Source organism: Chiloscyllium plagiosum, unplaced genomic scaffold (genome assembly GCF_037043375.1).
Source record: "Chiloscyllium plagiosum isolate Xiang-an unplaced genomic scaffold, Cpla_swu_hap1 HiC_scaffold_25, whole genome shotgun sequence".
Taxonomy (NCBI): domain Eukaryota; kingdom Metazoa; phylum Chordata; class Chondrichthyes; order Orectolobiformes; family Hemiscylliidae; genus Chiloscyllium; species Chiloscyllium plagiosum.
In genome coordinates this window covers 4,755,578-4,772,313 of record NW_028270163.1, presented here as the reverse complement: position 1 = coordinate 4,772,313, position 16,736 = coordinate 4,755,578, and the positions used below count along the sequence as shown (strand labels likewise).

Genomic DNA, 16,736 nt, shown 5'->3' with positions numbered 1-16,736 from the left:
ACTTACCAGGCGAAAGTGGGTACTGCAGATGCTGGAGATTAGAGTCGAGAGCAGGTCAGGCAGCATCCGAGGAGCAGGAGAATCGACGTTTCGGGCATAAGCTGATTTTCCTGCTCCTCGGATGCTGTCTGACCTGCTGTGCATTTCCAGCACCACACTTTCGATTCTATAAAATTTCTCTTGTCCTTTAATTTTTCCCTTTTTTGGGTCACTCTTTGCTGTTTTATGTTCCGCCAGTCTTTCGATCTGCTGCCTATCTTTGTGTAATTGTATACTGTTTATTTTCATTTGATGCCAACTTTAACATTCTAGTTACCACACGTAGAACAACTTCCCTTGGAAATGTTCTTACCCACTGGAATGTATCTATCCTGTGCATTTCTCATATATACCTCCCGAAATATCTGCCAATGCATCTCAATTGACCCATCCTTGAATCTAATTTGTAAATTCACTTTGGCTAATTCTGCTTTCAAGTATTTCATAATTTCCGCTTCTTTAAATTTTAAAACACAGCTTTGCACCCACTTTTCTCTCCTTCAAACTGAATGTAAAATTCAATCCTACTATGGTTGGTGGTACCTAGGGATGCTATCTCTATTAGATCATTAATTAATCCTGCCTCATTGCACAATACCGGGTCTAGTGTAACTTGCTCAGAACATGCTATTCTGAGAAGCTATCGAAAAATATTCTATGAGCTCCTCAATTAGTTTACCATTGCCCATCTGACTACTCTAGTCTATCTATAGATTAAAATCTCCTGTGATTACAAATGTCACTTTCTGATAAGCTCTCATTTATTTTTCCTTTACGTTCCACCTTACTGTGTAGTTCCTGTTCATTTACTCCCATCGAGGCTTTTCGCCTTTATTATTTCCCATCTCAAACTGATTCCACAACTTAGTTTCCTGAACTTAGGTCACCCCTCTCTGTTGTCCTAATACCATAATTAACTAACAGAACCACCTCACCACCTTTTCCAAATTTCCTGTTCTTCCTAAGTGCCATGTATCCTGAAAGATTCAAGTCCCGATCTATGTTATATCCTGGAGTCATCATAGAATTGTACAGGCCATTGAACCTATTCAGTATGTAGCGAGCCTCCAAATAGCATCCCACAGGTCCACCCTATCCCCAAAACTCCCATGGCTAACCCACACATCACTGGACACTATAGTATGACCAATCCACCTAACGTGCACATCCTGTGAAGAAATCAGAGTACCCGGAGGAAACCGACGCAGACACGAGGAGAATGTGCAAACTCCACACAGACAGTCACCTGAGGCTGGAATCGAACCCATGTCCCTGGTGCTGTGAGGCAGCAGTGCTAACCACTGAGCCACCATGTTTTTCAATAATTACCACATCACACTTGTTCATTTCTGTTTCTCTTAGTTTATGTTATGTTATGAATGCTACGTGCTTTCGAATTTTGAGCCTGTAGTTTTATCCTTTTATCAATTAATTAGTTGGTTCTTAGATTTGCTACTCTTGATCCCATCCATAAACAATCATAATGAGGAATCTATGGAAGACAGATACAAAATGAATTAAAAGTAGGAACAAAGGTAAATGAGACCTCTTTCAAAAAAACCAAACCAAGCTAAACTTACATTGAAACATTGGAATGTACTATTCTGGTCACCATATTGTACACTGGATACAGAGAGGTCCTCAAAATGATGGTGGTACCAGGACTGTGAGATTATCCATCGGGGAACATTGGACAGACTTTGAGGCACAGTTCCCTTCAGCTATGAGCAAAGAGACATCTTTAAAATTAAATCACAGTTTGAAAATGTGGACATAGAGAGAATGTTACTGCCTGTGGGGATGAACAAAGCGTGAAGCCATCAATATAAGACAGTCACCAAGAAATTACACAGGGAGTTAAAAAGGAACATCTCCAGCCTAGTGGGGGGTATGAATGTGGAACTCACTCCCACTGGGAGAGTCAGGTGAGACATTTCAGGAGGGACCAGAGAGGCAGAGGACATAAGCAGGTAATGGTGGATAGAATTAGATGAGGAAAAATGAGAGGAGAATCGAGTGAATGGGAAACACCTGAATAGACTGGTGGGGCCAACTGGCCTGTGGCTGTGCTGTGTATTCCATGCAGTTCTTTGCACATCGTCACTTGGTGGTTAATCAAGCAATGGGGAACCCTCTATGACTAAAGAGATTATCATCCACTGTTACTGTATACATGATTTGATATAGTCTGTCCAAGTAGTCTCAATATCCTTGTGTCTACACCTGTTTACAGACTTGAGTGCTGAAGAACAACTACGGCAACTCAAGATTGAACGAACCTGCAAAGTGTGCCTGGATAAAGAGGTCTCCATTGTCTTTATACCTTGTGGACACTTGGTGGTGTGCAACGACTGTGCTCCTAATCTCCGGACGTGTCCAATATGTCGAGCGATCATCAGGGGCAGTGTACGAGCCTTCATGTCCTAACATTAGCAGGTACGGGAACATTCCCCAGTTCGACAGCAGCCTTGCTCACAAGTCTGCCACTTAGGAAGGTGATTCCATGTTACATTATTTCAGGAAGCACACAATGGCTAGTTCCACAGAGAGAACTTATGCGGCTTATGCGGCTTATGCGGAAAGTCAGGAGGCATGGGATAGAGGGAAATTTGGCCAATTGGATAGAAAACTGGCTAACCGGTCGAAGGCAGAGAGTGGTGGTAGATGGTAAATATTCAGCCTGGAGCCCAGTTACAAGTGGAGTTCCGCAGGGATCAGTTCTGGGTCCTCTGCTGTTTGTAATTTTTATTAATGACTTAGATGAGGGAGTCGAAGGGTGGGTCAGTAAATTTGCAGATGATACGAAGATAGGTGGAGTTGTGGACAGTGAGGAGGGCTGTTGTCGGCTGCAGAGGGACTTAGATATGATGCAGAGCTGGGCTGAGGAGTGGCAGATGGAGTTCAACCCTGCCAAGTGTGAGGTTGTCCATTTTGGAAGAACAAATAAGAATGCGGAATACAGGGTTAATGGTAGGGTTCTTAGTCAGGTGGAGGAACAGAGGGATCTTGGGGTCTATGTACATAGATCTTTGAAGGTTGCCACTCAGGTGAATAGAGTTTGTAAGAAGGCCTATGGAGTATTATCGTTCATTAGCAGAGGGATTGAATTCAAGAGTCGTGAAGTGATGTTGCAGCTGTACAGGACTTTGGTTAGGCCACAGTTGGAGTACTGTGTGCAGTTCTGGTCGCCTCACTATAGGAAAGATGTGGAAGCTTTGGAGAGGATGCAGAGAAGATTTACCAGGATGTTGCCTGGAATGGAGAGGAAGTCGTACGAGGATAGGTTGAGAGTTCTCGGCCTTTTCTCGTTGGAACGGCGAAGGATGAGGGGTGACTTGGTGGAGGTTTATAAGATGATCAGAGGAATAGATAGAGTAGACAGTCAGAAACTTTTCCCCCGGGTACAACAGAGTGTTACAAGGGGACATAAATTTAAGGTGAAGGGTGAAAGGTATAGGGGAGATGTCAGGGGTGGGTTCTTTACCCAGAGAGTGGTGGGGGCATGGAATGCGCTGCCCGTGGGAGTGGTAGAGTCGGAATCATTGGCGACCTTTAAGCGGCATTTGGATAGGTACATGGATGGGTACTTAATCTAGGTTAGAAGTTCGGCACAACATCGTGGGCCGAAGGGCCTGTTCTGTGCTGTATTGTTCTATGTTCTAGAAAGGCCACTGAGTGCCCCTCGTTCCTGGTCCCTGCTATTGTTGTGGGGAGCTGACAACTGAACCTCAAGCATTGCCCCACATTTAATATAGACTGTGACTTCTGTTAGTCAGATTGAGTGAACTATGAGAACGGGCCTGGAAGTTGTCCCCGCCTCCTTGGAAGGGATAATACAGGGGGTAATGGAAAGGAGGAAGGAATTGGGAGAAGTGGTTTGGTTCAGTATGTTTTCACTTTTCACAGAGTGTCAGTCGGTGCAAAACATCCAATATAAGCTCCAGCACTAAAGGAGGATGTTAATCCTGTCACATTTCTGCTGGCTCTTGGACAGAACAATCCAACCAGATCAAATTAAAACCACTTTTTCCCTTATATCAATCCCAAAGTAATCCCACTGGCCCACTCTCTCCCCATAGCCCTATATCAATTCCAAACTAATCCCACTGGCCCACTCTCTCCCCATAGTCCTATATCAATTCCAAACTAATCCCACTGGCCCACTCTCTCCCCATAGCCCTGTATTAATCTCAAACGAATCCCACTGCCTCACTCTTTCTCTGTAGCCCTGTATCAATCCCCAAACTAATCCCAATGCCCCAGTCTTCCCCCATAACCCTGCATTAATCCCAAATTAATCCCACTGCCCCAATCTCTCCCAACATCCCTGTGTCAATTTCAAACTAATCCCACTGCCCCACTCTCACCCATAGCCCTGTATCAACCCCCAAGCTCATCCCACTGCCCCGCTGTCTCTCCATCGCCCTATAATCAATCCCAAACTAATCTCACTGCCCCATTCCCCCCATAGTCCTGTACCAATCCCAACTAATTCCATTGCCCCACTCTCCCCCATAGTCCTGTATTAATCCCAAAGTAATCCCACTGCCCCACTCTCTCCCCAAAGCCCTGTATCAATCCCAAACTAATCCCACTGCCCCATTCTCATCCCAACAGCACACTATCAATATCAAACTAATCCCACTGCCCCATTCTCATCCGAACAGCACTGTATCAATACCAAACTAATCCCACTGCCCTATTCTCATCCCAACAGCACTGTATCAATACCAAACTAATCCCACTGCCCCATTCTCATCCCAACAGCACTGTATCAATACCAAACTAATCCCACTGCCCCACTCTCTCCCCATAGCCCTTTATCAATCCCAAACTAATCTCACTGCCCCACTGTCTCCCCATTCCCTGTACCAATCCCAAACTAATCTGCTTGATTCCATCGACACGCACATGCTATGTATGCCTTGAGACTTTATATCGCATGGAATGATTGCCTCTGATATCAGGGCAGCCAGTGATACCCACAGGCAGATCTCCTCAATGTTTACCAGGGAAGTCAACTTTTCCAAAGCTACTATAGCTGTGGAGAGGGAAAATTTGATAATGGTGGGGAACGTGTAAGCTATGGAATATTTGGTTGTTACCTTCCTGGTCTGAGGGAAGGCAGTAGAACGTTGGCCTTTATTTCAAAGGGAAAGGATTGTAAAAGTAAGGAGACTTTGCTAAACCTATTCAAAGCACTAGTCAGAACATTGGTGAAATACTGTGAAATGTTTTGGGCCAGTTTTCAAAGGAAATATATATTGGCATCGGAGACAGCTCAAAGAAGGTTCCCTAGGCTGGTACAGTGGAGGGAAGACTGTCTTATATATGTCAGAATTTAGAAGAATGGGAAGCTACCTTATTGAACAATACAACATTCTTAGGGGATTTGACAGGATAGATGTGCATTGGTTGGATTTCCTGCAGTATGGAAACAGGCCCTTCAGCCCAACAAGTCCACATCCACCCTCCGAAGAGGAACCCACCCAGACCCATTCCCCTACATTTACCCCTTCACCTAACACTACAGGCAATTTAGCATGGTCAATTCACCTGACCTGCACATCTTTGGACTGTGGGAGGTAACCCACGCAGACACGGGGAGAATGTGCAAACTCCACACAGACAGTCACCTGAGGTGGGAATTGAACCCGGGTCCCTGGCGCTGTGAGGCAGCAGTGCTAGCCACCGTGCCACCCATTTGCTTGATGCAGTCAGTAGATCAGCAACATGTTGAAGACTAAAGTTGCAGGGAAATTACAAAAAAATGCAAAAATTATAAAGTATTGAAAATGGGAGACCTTAATTTTCCAAATATAAGATCGGCTTAGCTGAGCAGAGAGAAACAAGAAGTTGAAGAGTGGGTTCAAGAGACTTTTCTCAAGCAAAAGGTACCAGTTTAATGAGAAGAAACTCTGCTGGATCTGGTTCATGGGAATGAGATGGCCCAAGTGTCAGGGTGGGAGCCTTTAGGAGACAAAAGATAACTATACCTGAAGGTTTGTTTTGCCAATGGAAAGGAATAAAGAGCAATACAAAGTAAAAATACTTAACTGGGGGAAAGGAAACTTCCATGGGGTCAGATAGCAGGTGGGTAATACAACTGAGAAACAAGCCAAACACAGTACAGAAGGTCCAGAGAGGAATTAAGAAGCAAATAAAGGGACAGATGAACAAAGAGAGAGTATGAGAAGAAAAAGGCAGCTAATATAAAGTGGATTACAGAAGTCTTCTATTGGCATATAAATAATAAAATGTTAGACACGGGAGGAGTGGCATTGATTAGATACCAAAACAGAGATTTACACATGGAGGCAGGGAGCATGGTCAAGGTATTATTAAATGAATACTTTGCAGCTGCCTTCACCCAGAAAGATGTTTTCCAGGTTACGGTGAAAAAAAATGATAAGGGATGAGGAGTATTTAGACTCTTGAAGAGTTTAAAATTGATAAGGCTGAGGTGTTGGGTAAGCTCTCTGTCCTTAAAGTTGATAATATATGTGTGGATGTGGTGGTACTTGGATTTTCAAAAGGCATTTGAAAAGGTGCAGCATAAAAATATTCATGATCTAGGGGGTACAATATTTTCACAGAGAGAGAGGATTGACTGCTTTTGTAATTTCCCTGCAACTTTGGTCTTCGATATCTGTTTATTGGCTAGCGAACAGGCAGCATTGCGTTCTAGGAACAACACTCCAGGAAGTATGAGAAGGCATTAGAGAGGGAACAGAAAAACATCATGAGAATTGTCCAGGGTGGGGAGCTTGAGTGACATGTTTAGTCTGGAGAAGCTGGGATTGTTCTCCTTGGAGAAGGGAAGTTTGAAAGGAGGTTTGACCAAGGTGTTCAAAACCGTGATGTTTCTGCACAGAGTAGGTGGGGAGAAACTGCTGCTGAAGGTTTGAGAGTCAGAGGACACAGATTGAAGATAATTGTCAAAGGAAGCAACAATGACATGAGGAGAAACCATTTCACAAAGCAAAGAGCCACCGACCTGGAATGTACAGCCTGAGTCTATGGTAGAGGCTGGGGGCATCATGGTGGCTCAGTGGTTAGCACTGCTGCCTCACAGCACCAGGGACCCAGGTTCGATTCCAGCCTCGGGCGACTGTCTGTGGAGTTTGCACATTGTCCGTGTCTGTGTGGGTTTCCTCCCACAATCCAAAGATGTGCTGGCTAGGTGAATTGGCCATGGGAAATTACCCATAGTGGTCAGGGATGTGTAGGTGAGGTGCATTAGTCAGGAGAAATGTAGAGTAATAGGGTAAGGGAATGGGTCTGGGTGGGTTACTCTTCGGAGGGTCGTTGTGAACTCTTTGGGCCAATAGCCTGTTTTCACACTGTAGGGATTTCTATTATTTTATGAAAATTGAGGTCATCAAAAGGAAACGTTATCCAAAAAGGAAACATTTTCAGAATTAATGTAGAAAATCAGGGGTGGGGGTTTAAGAGTTGGACAAATACTCCTTCAGAGGGCCAGCACAGCACATTGGGCCAAATGGCCTCCTTCTGTGCTGCAGCCATTTTCTCATTCAATGTATATTACTCAGACTACTGCTGTTTTTGACATACCTTAACGGTATATGGGAGATACAGGACAGGAAGTTTCACATTTTGCAGCTGTCACTGAACTTGGGAAGCAGCAAATGCTGAGGAAGACAGAAAAGTGACTGGATCCACAAGGCCAGAGGCAGGCTGCTGGAACATCGGGGCCTACAACAGATCGAGTTCAGCCTGGGAAAGTATGCAGTGGTACATTCTTGTAGCAAGAACGAGATGAGGTGATACATATTAAATTGTGCCATTTTAAAAGGGGGCCAAGAATACAGAGAGAGACCTGGGGATGTTTGTCATGAGATCTTTTAACTTTGAAGGCTAAAATATGTATACAGGATTCTGAGCTGTATAGATAGTGGCATTAGATGCAAAAACCAAGGGGTTATGCTGAACCTAGATAAACCATAAGCTCATCCTCGGGTGCAATCCTGGACAGTAATCTCATGAGGGTGTTGTGGAGGATGGGGACAAAAATGACATGCAATGGTATGGCTCCTAGCCCAGTTCCATCCCTCCCCCAACCAACCTGAGCACAGCAGGGCCCCTAACATCCTGGGCCCCAGTTAGTGAGCCCTGATGGAGAGACCATCTACCAGGCTCTGAGAAAGAAGACAGAGATTTACTGGGATAGCTCCAGGCTGAGGGATTAATGTTTTTTTAAGATCATAAGAAATTGGAGTAGGCCATTCAGCCCATCAAGCCAGCTTCACCATTTAGATGGAGATAAGGAATAGTAGTGAAAAGAGTTATGTAGCAATGGACTACAGGCTCCTAATGGTATTCTTAGTATGGGAAAAAGTAGACAAGAGGGAATATTGGGCGCCTGTGATAAAGGAACAGCAATAATCCACAATGGCTGTTCCATTACTCTTCCACACTCCACTCCATTACTGTTCCACACTCTTACCAATTTTTATTGATGCATCATAGAAAACATTCTATCCGGATGCATCACAGCTTGGTACGGCAACTAGTCTGCCCAGGACAGTAAGAAACTACAGAAATGTGAACACAGCCCCATCTCACAAGCCAACCTCCCATCCATTGGCTCTGTCTGTACATCTCACTGCCTCGGGAAGGCAGCCAACATCATCAGAGACCCCTCCCTCCCCGGTTATCATCTCACTCTTCTGTCAGGCAGAAGATACAAAAGCTTCAACACACATAACCACAGATTCAAGAATAACTTTGTCTCCGCTGTTATTGGACTTCTGAATGGACGTCCCAAATTTCAAATTTAAATGTTGATCTCACTCTTTGTGCACGTTGTCTCGCAGCTGTAACATTGTATTTCTTGCTCTGGTCTATTACCCTAATGCACTTCGTATGGTATGATCTGCCTGTCCTGCACACAAAACAAACTAGAAGTTAGGACAGGCATTTCCCCAGGCTGTGAACAGATTCTGTTCGAGTCCATTTGCCAGTCGATTTGTACACCAGTCACAACACAATACGGTACAATATAAAATTGTTCGTATGTGCGTGGAAATGATTATATGTTGTAACTTTAAAATTAATATTAAACCACCCTTGCATGGGATCACATTCGTAAATTGGGGACCCTCTTATTCAGCACCTAATCAAGGAGGGTAATGGGATGCCATCCTTTATTATGAGAGGAATTTGAACAGAAAAGTAAGGATATTATGTTTCAGTTAGAAATCACACAACACCAGGTTATAGTCCAACAGGTTTATTTGGAAGCACTAGCTTTCGGAGCGCTGCTCCTTCGTCAGGTGGTTGTGGAAAATAAGATTGTAAGACAAGAATTTTTCACAAAAGTTTACAGTGTGATGTAACTGAGATTATATATTGAAATAGACCTGGATTGTTTGTTAAGTCTTTCATCTTTTACAATGACCATGTTGGTTTTATTTATTCCATTTGTAAATCACAAAACTTTTTTTTTAAAAAGTTATATTCTCAAGTAAACTTTAACAATTGGTGTCATGTCGGCCCAGATAATGTATTGAAGGTCTGAGCTTCTCTGTGTGAGGCTGTCTGTGCCAAAATGATCAGACTGATTCTAATCTAAACATGGATTTACAGTATCTTACGTGGATTCATGCAGTTTTTGAGCAAAGTACAATGTAATTCTGCAAGAACAAATTCACCCCACAAACTTATATATGTGTATGTGTGCATGTGGGTGTGTGTGTGTGGGTGGGGAGGGGATCATAGTTATGAGAGTCTGTGAGAGTGTGTGTGAGTGTAAGGGGGTATAAGTCTGTGAGAGGGTGTGTGTGGGAGTGTATGTGTGAGCATATGAGAGTGGGTCTGCGTGAGTGTATGTAGGAGTGTGTGTTTGTGTGTGTGTTTGTCTGTCTGTATGTGTGTATAGTGCAATGGGGTCAGTGTGACATGAACCCAAGGTCCTAGTTGAGGCCATCCCATGGGTACTGAACTTGGCTATCAGCCTCTGCTCTGCTTGTCCTGAAGTCCTTGGAAGACGGTCACCCAAAGGTCCAAGGTCAAACGTCCCGAACCGCTGAAGCGTTCTCCAACCGCCAGTTCCGACGTGCCACACTGAGGAACAGTAGTGACCTCCTCAGGAGACAGACACAAACTGCAACCGACAGGGTACACTTCGTTGTCCAGTACAACCTTGTCACGGTGGACACGACAAGATGTATCAGAATATCGACACGGATACCACCATTACAGGTGGGGACACCACCCACCATGAACGTGGCAGGTACTCATGTGACTCAGCCGACATTGTCTATCTTATACGCTGCAGGCAAGGATGCCCGGAGATGTGGTACATTGGTGAAACCGAGCAGAGGCTACGGCAACAGATGAATGGGCACCGCACAACAATCAACAGACAGGAGGGTTCCCTCCCAGTTGGGGAACACTTCAGTGGTCCTGGGCATTTGACCTCGGACCTTCGGGTGACCATCATCCAACGCACACTTCAGGAGAGGCAACAATGAAAAGTGGCCGAGCAGAGGCTGATAGCCAAGTTCAGTACCAATGGGGGTGGCCTCAACCATGTCACACTGACCCTATTGCACTATACACACATACAGACGAACACACACTCCTACACACACTCACGCAGACCCACTCTCATAAGCTCACACATACACTCCCACACACACCCTCTCACAGACTTATACCCCCTTACACTCACACACACTCTCACATAACTATGATCCCCACACACACACCCACATGCACACATACACATATAAGTTTGTGGGGTGAATTTGTTCTTGCAGAATTACATTTTACTTTGCTCAAAAACTGCATGAAGCCGTGTAAGATACTGTAAATCCATGTTTAGATTAGAATTAGTCTGATCATTGTGGCACTGACAGCCTCACACAGGGAAGGTCACACCTTCAATACATTATCTGGGCCGACATGAGACTAATTGTTAAAGTGCACTCGAGAGTGTAACTTTAAATAACATATGAAAGAACTGAAAACTTGGTCATTCTAAAAGATGAGAGACTTAACAAAACAATCCAGGTCTATTTCAATATATAATTTCAGTTACATCACACTGTAAACTTTTGCTGTAAATTCTATGTCTTACAATCTTATTCTCCATAACCACCTGATGAAGGAGCAGCGCTCAGAAAGCTAGTGCTTCCAGTTAAACTGTTGGACTATAACCAGGTGTTGTATGATTTTTAACTTTGTACACCCCAGTCCAACACTGTTTCAGTTATACAGAGTACTGGTGAGACCACATTTTAAATACTGCTTGTAGTTTTGGTCTCCTTAATTAAGGCAGCTGAGAGGAGGTTAATGAGATTAATACTGAACAAGTGCATTCTATCGTTTGGAGAGATTGAAGAAACCAGGATTTTTCTTAGAGCAGAGAAAGCAAAGAAGAGATTTCCTAGAGGTTTGTAAAATCATGGTGGATTTGGATAAAGTAAAGACAAAATGTTTCCAAAGATCAAAACCCGAGGGCTCACAATGTGATTAACAGATGGCATGACATGACGAAAATCCTTGTTCCACACACACAGTATTTTGGATTTGGTATTCCCTGCCTGGTAGAGTGGTAGATACGATCAGTAGCCTTCAGAGGGAATTTGGATAAATATTTGAAGTAGAAGGCATTTCTATGGAATGGGGAAAATAGAGGGAATAGAGCCAACTGGAGGGCTGATCGAAACAGCCAGCATTGAGCTAACGGGCTGAATGGTGTCCTTATTGCACTGTGTAATGTTTAGTTCAGTAACACAAAACCCTGCATCCATATTGTTACCTCAGGACAAAAACTCTGTAAAGGAGTTGAGCTAACCAGCAGCAAGTGTTGGCTGGTAGATCAGACGTGTTGGAGAGCTAGTGTTTGTCCCAAAACAGTAAAAACGCCACACTTCAACATTCCCTTCTGTAATATTTTAATCCTTTGGACATTAAAACAGAAACTGCTGAAGAAGTTCAGCAGGTGTTGCAGCATCTGGAGAGAGAAAGCAGAGCTCATATCTTGGGTCCAGTGAGACTTCTTCAGAAGAGGTTTTCATTTCAGATTTCTAGCGCCTGCAGACATTTGTTTTATTTTAGTCCTTTAGATGTTCCTGGCTCCAGTGGCTCTCACTCAAAGATTGTAATTTTCACCTTGACCTCTAGGGCAGATTGTGGTCAAACTGAGAGTCATCCAGGTGATTACTGCTGAAGTCAGGGATCAGCAACCATCTGCTTCAGAGCTGTATCTGGCTCTTTCAACCATGGCTGACAGCTCCAGCATTTTCAGTTATAAACCATAGAATCCCTACAGTACAGAAAGAGGCCATTTGGCCCATTGGGTCCACACTGACCCTCCAAAAAGCATCCCTACCCTATCCCTGCAACCTGCTGGCTAATCCCATGTAACCTATATATCATTACACTGATTCTGAATGAATCTTTGTTTATCACAAGAGTCAATTGCCACTAAAACTGTCTTTGTTGTGCACATGTTTAAACTGAACTTTGTTACACAGATTCCTGACAAAACTATTGTAAAAATGACATAATAATTCAATTGCCAATTTTAATTTTGGAATGTTTTCCTACTGGTACATAAATTGAAAGTATTTATTTTGGTCTGTCCTTCACATATTTGCTTATACCCACACAATTTAGTGTACACTTTATCACCAACTGTGAGCCTAAATTTTACTTATCCCCTGTGGTAAAGAAAATGAACTTTGAAAAAAAATGTATTTGCTGTGGCAGAAAGTGCACAGGTGGGCATGTGGGTCTGCTGTGTTCATTGTTTGTGAAAAATCACCATTTACAATGTCTTCTGGGAACATATCCCCTGCAATGGCAGGACTTGATGTTGTATATACAAACAATCTATCCTGCCAGGGAGAATTTGTCAAGTCATTGGTTTGGAAAGCTCAATTTTCATCCTGTAGCTCCAAATAACTTTTATTTTTGGCAATTTTCTTTTCATAAATTAAGTTACTGACTCTTGTCCACGAAGATGTTAATTAACCCTCATGGTTTTCAAGATCAGATTACAACAGGATTAGATTAGATTACTTACAGTGTGTAAACAGGCCCTTCGGCCCAACAAGTCCACACTGACCCGCCGAAGCGTATACCACCCAGACCCATACTCCTACATTTACTCCTTCACCTAACACTATGTGCAATTTAGTATGGCCAATTCACCCAACCTGCACATTTTTGGATTGTGGGAGGAAACCGGAGCACCCGGAGGAAACCCACGCAGACACGGGGAGAATGTGCAAACTCCAGGATCTTGACCAGATGGGCCAATGGGCTGAGAAGTAGCAGATGGAGTTTAATTCAGATAAATATGAGGTGCTGCATTTTGGGAAAGCAAATCTTAGCAGGACTTATACACTTAATGGTAAGGTCCTAGGGAGTGTTGCTGAATAAAGAGACTTTGGAGTGCAGGTTCATAGCTCCTTGAAAGTGGAGTCACAGGTAGATAGGATAGTGAAGTATGCTTTCCTTTATTGGTCAGAGTATTGAGTACAGGAGTTGGGAGGTCATGTTGCAGATGTACAGGACATTGGTTGGGCCACTGTTGGAATATTGCGTGCAATTCTGGTCTCCTTCCTATTGGAAAGATGTTGTGAAACTTAAAAGGGTTCAGAAAGGATTTACAAGGATGTTGCCAGGGTTGGAGGATCTGAGCTATAGGAAGAGGCTGAACAGGCTGGGGCTGTTTTCCTGGAGCGTCGTTGGCTGAGGGCTGACCTTATAGAGGTTTACAAAATTATGAGGGACATGGATAGGATAAATAGGCAAAGTCTTTTCCCTGGGATCGGGGAGTCCAGAACTAGAGGGCATAAGTTTAGGGTGAGAGGGGAAAGATTTAAAAGAGACCTAAGGGGTAACTTTTTCACACAGAGAGTGGTACGTGTATGGAATGAGCTGCCAGAGGATGTGGTGGAGGCTGGTACAATTGCAACATTTAAAAGGCATTTGGATGGGTATATGAATAGGAACGGTTTGGAGGGATATGGGCCGGGTGCTGGCAGGTGGGACTAGATTGGGTTGGGATATCTGGTCGGCATGGACGGGTTGGACCTAAGGGTCTGTTTCCGTGCTGTACATCTCTATGACTCTAAATATTCTCATGTAGTCATGGTAATGAACAAAAGCCTGGAATAATAATTAGGAAGATATGGATATTGGAAAAGAGGTCCAGGGTGAAGGGGGTATGGGTGTGTAATTCTTGAAATATGTCTACGGGAACCTTCATGGCCAGCCTGATGAGGAAGGAAATAATGCTGGATCTCGTGTTGGAGAATGAAGTGGTTACAACATTGTCAGCTTTCGAGTAGATGTGAAAGGGACAGGGAACAATCAAACATGGAAATACTGAATGGAGGGCGGTATATCACAGTAAGCTGAAGAGGGATCTGGCCTAGTTGGAAAAGGTTTGTTGGTTATATATTAAATGAGCCATGGGATCTTCAAAGAGGAGATAGTTCAGAAACAGATTAGACACATTCCAATCTGGACCCAAAGAAGGACATCCAAAGCTAGGGCTCTTTGCTTAGAAAGTGATTTAGGAAGAAACCTAGCATTTATTACACCCATATTGAGGTACAGTGAGAAAGCTAGGAATTCCATACATCCATAATATCCAAGATGTGCACACACTTTGTGATCCATGATCCTCAGAGAACTTTCCTCATCTCGTCTGAAATGGAAGATCCCTTCTATTTGAATTGTGTCCCCATAAATATAAGAATAATCAACTATGCTCCTGGCCTGTATGAACAGAGGCACTAAATTCGGAAGTGAGGAACCTGACTAGATTAGGCCTCAACTGAATTATTGTGTAAAATTCTGGGGATATCTCATACTAGACTATGGAAAAAGCTGCAGAGGAGATTGGTTTGGACAGCACCAGGGATAAGGGAGTTCAGTGATGTGGGAAGACTGCAGGAGTTGAGGTTGTTCTGGCACACAGTGCTTGGCATTGCTGACTGTTGCCAGTTTGAACACTGCTGGATAATTGGCCAGGAGGGGGAATGGCATCTTCTCCAACAGACTGACAGCCACGTACATTTTAACATTGGAGTAATTAGTGATAGTGTGGGTGGTTTACCCTAAATTTGTAGCACAACAACTTGTGGCTCAGTAAATAAGTTTCAGGGTTTAGAGATAGAGGGGCAGAGTATTAGGGATGCAGCTAGTGGGTTCTTGATAAGGGGCTGTCACTAGACGCATCCACTTGCTATATGTCTGAGATGTCTGGCCAAGTTAGAAACCTAACACCCCCACTCACCTTAAATCTGATTGAAACTTTACATTTTTGAAGGTCGGAATTATTTCTCCCAGGAAGTAATACGTTTCAGAATTATCACCAAAACTTGAGTGGCTACAAATCTCTATTATAAGTCAGACATTGAGCTTCTGACTGCCTGATATCCCCTCTGGGGCCTGGTACCAAAGCCTGTCACTCCCTCCCAAGGCCACTCCTGTTGGACACCTCATCACCTGACTGGCATGTGGCATGAACACGGGATTGGCATGAACAGCTTCTAAGTGGTGGGGGGAGTAACTTCATACAAATCTTTACAAATCAAACACAGCAGCTTAGAGCCACTTTTGTTTTTTACAACCTGCAGCTTTTTCCAGTGAAGATAGAATCCCTCCCTGAGGATCTGAATAGACTTGTGCAGCGGACAGACGAGGACTTTTAATGTCCTGAGTGCAGAGAACCCATGTGATCACGAATGTAAACGGTGACCTTGGAGACTGGCGTTCATCGATGACGACGGTTGGTAGATCTGGGGGTGGAGGAGGGTCGTCCAAAGAAGACTCCAGCAGCTGACAGCATTTCCCCTGCAATCGCACTGCAGCTCCCCCTCAAACCTCTCACTTGCCCGTGTTGTCACTTTGCTGTTGACTGCATGACAAGAGAATGGTGAAGTGTAGCAAATTAGTGTGTATTGGTAATTAAATGATGATCACAACAGCAGGACTGTGCATTCATTTTCAGCTCCATACAGTCTGCTTTTTCTTACATGCAATATGGCATGTTACAAATATTACATACAATCACTTGTCGTTTTGTTGAACACATTAGCTCTCTTGAGTTGTCAGAGGTGCCTGGATCCTGCTTCCAGGCAAAAGTGAGGACCGCAGATGCTGGCGATTAGGGTCAAGAGTGTGGTGCTGGAAAAGCACAGTCAGTCAGGCAGGATTCCTGATGTAGGGCTTTTGCCCGAAACGTCGGTTTTCCTGCTCCTCGGATGCTGCCTGACCTGCTGTGCTTTTCCAGCACCACTCTAATCTTGACTCTAACCTCCAGCAGGGAGTGTTGCTGAACAAAGAGACCTTGGAGTGCAGGTTCATAGCTCCTTGAAAGTGGAGTCGCAGGTAGATAGGATAGTGAAGGCATTTCATATGCTTTCCTTTATTGGTCAGAGTATTGAGTACAGGAGTTGGGAGGTCATGTTGCGGCTGTACAGGACATTGGTTAGGCCACTGTTGGAATATTGCGTGCAATTCTGGTCTCCTTCCTATCGGAAAGATGTTGTGAAACTTGAAAGTGTTCAGAAAAGATTTACAAGGATGTTGCCAGGGTTGGAGGATCTGAGCTACAGGGAGAGGCTGAACAGGCTGGGGCTGTTTTCCCTGGAGCTTCGGAGGCTGAGGGGTGATCTTATAGAGGTTTACAAAATTATGAGGGACAT

At 44.0% G+C, this 16,736-nt stretch overlaps 1 protein-coding gene across 2 annotated transcripts in view; it reads left to right on the top strand.

The window, feature by feature from the left end:
- LOC122561971 (baculoviral IAP repeat-containing protein 7-like) overlaps window positions 1-16,018 on the top strand; it is a 75,048-nt gene extending 59,030 nt beyond the window's left edge. For both annotated transcript variants that reach the window (XM_088000412.1, XM_088000411.1), the window contains exons 7-8: window positions 2,273-2,475; window positions 15,666-16,018. In XM_088000412.1, the coding sequence (XP_087856538.1) occupies window positions 2,273-2,466 (194 nt within the window). In that variant the 3' untranslated portion in view covers window positions 2,467-2,475; window positions 15,666-16,018. The remainder of the gene's footprint in view (window positions 1-2,272; window positions 2,476-15,665) is intronic.
- The last annotated feature ends 718 nt before the right edge of the window (window positions 16,019-16,736 follow it).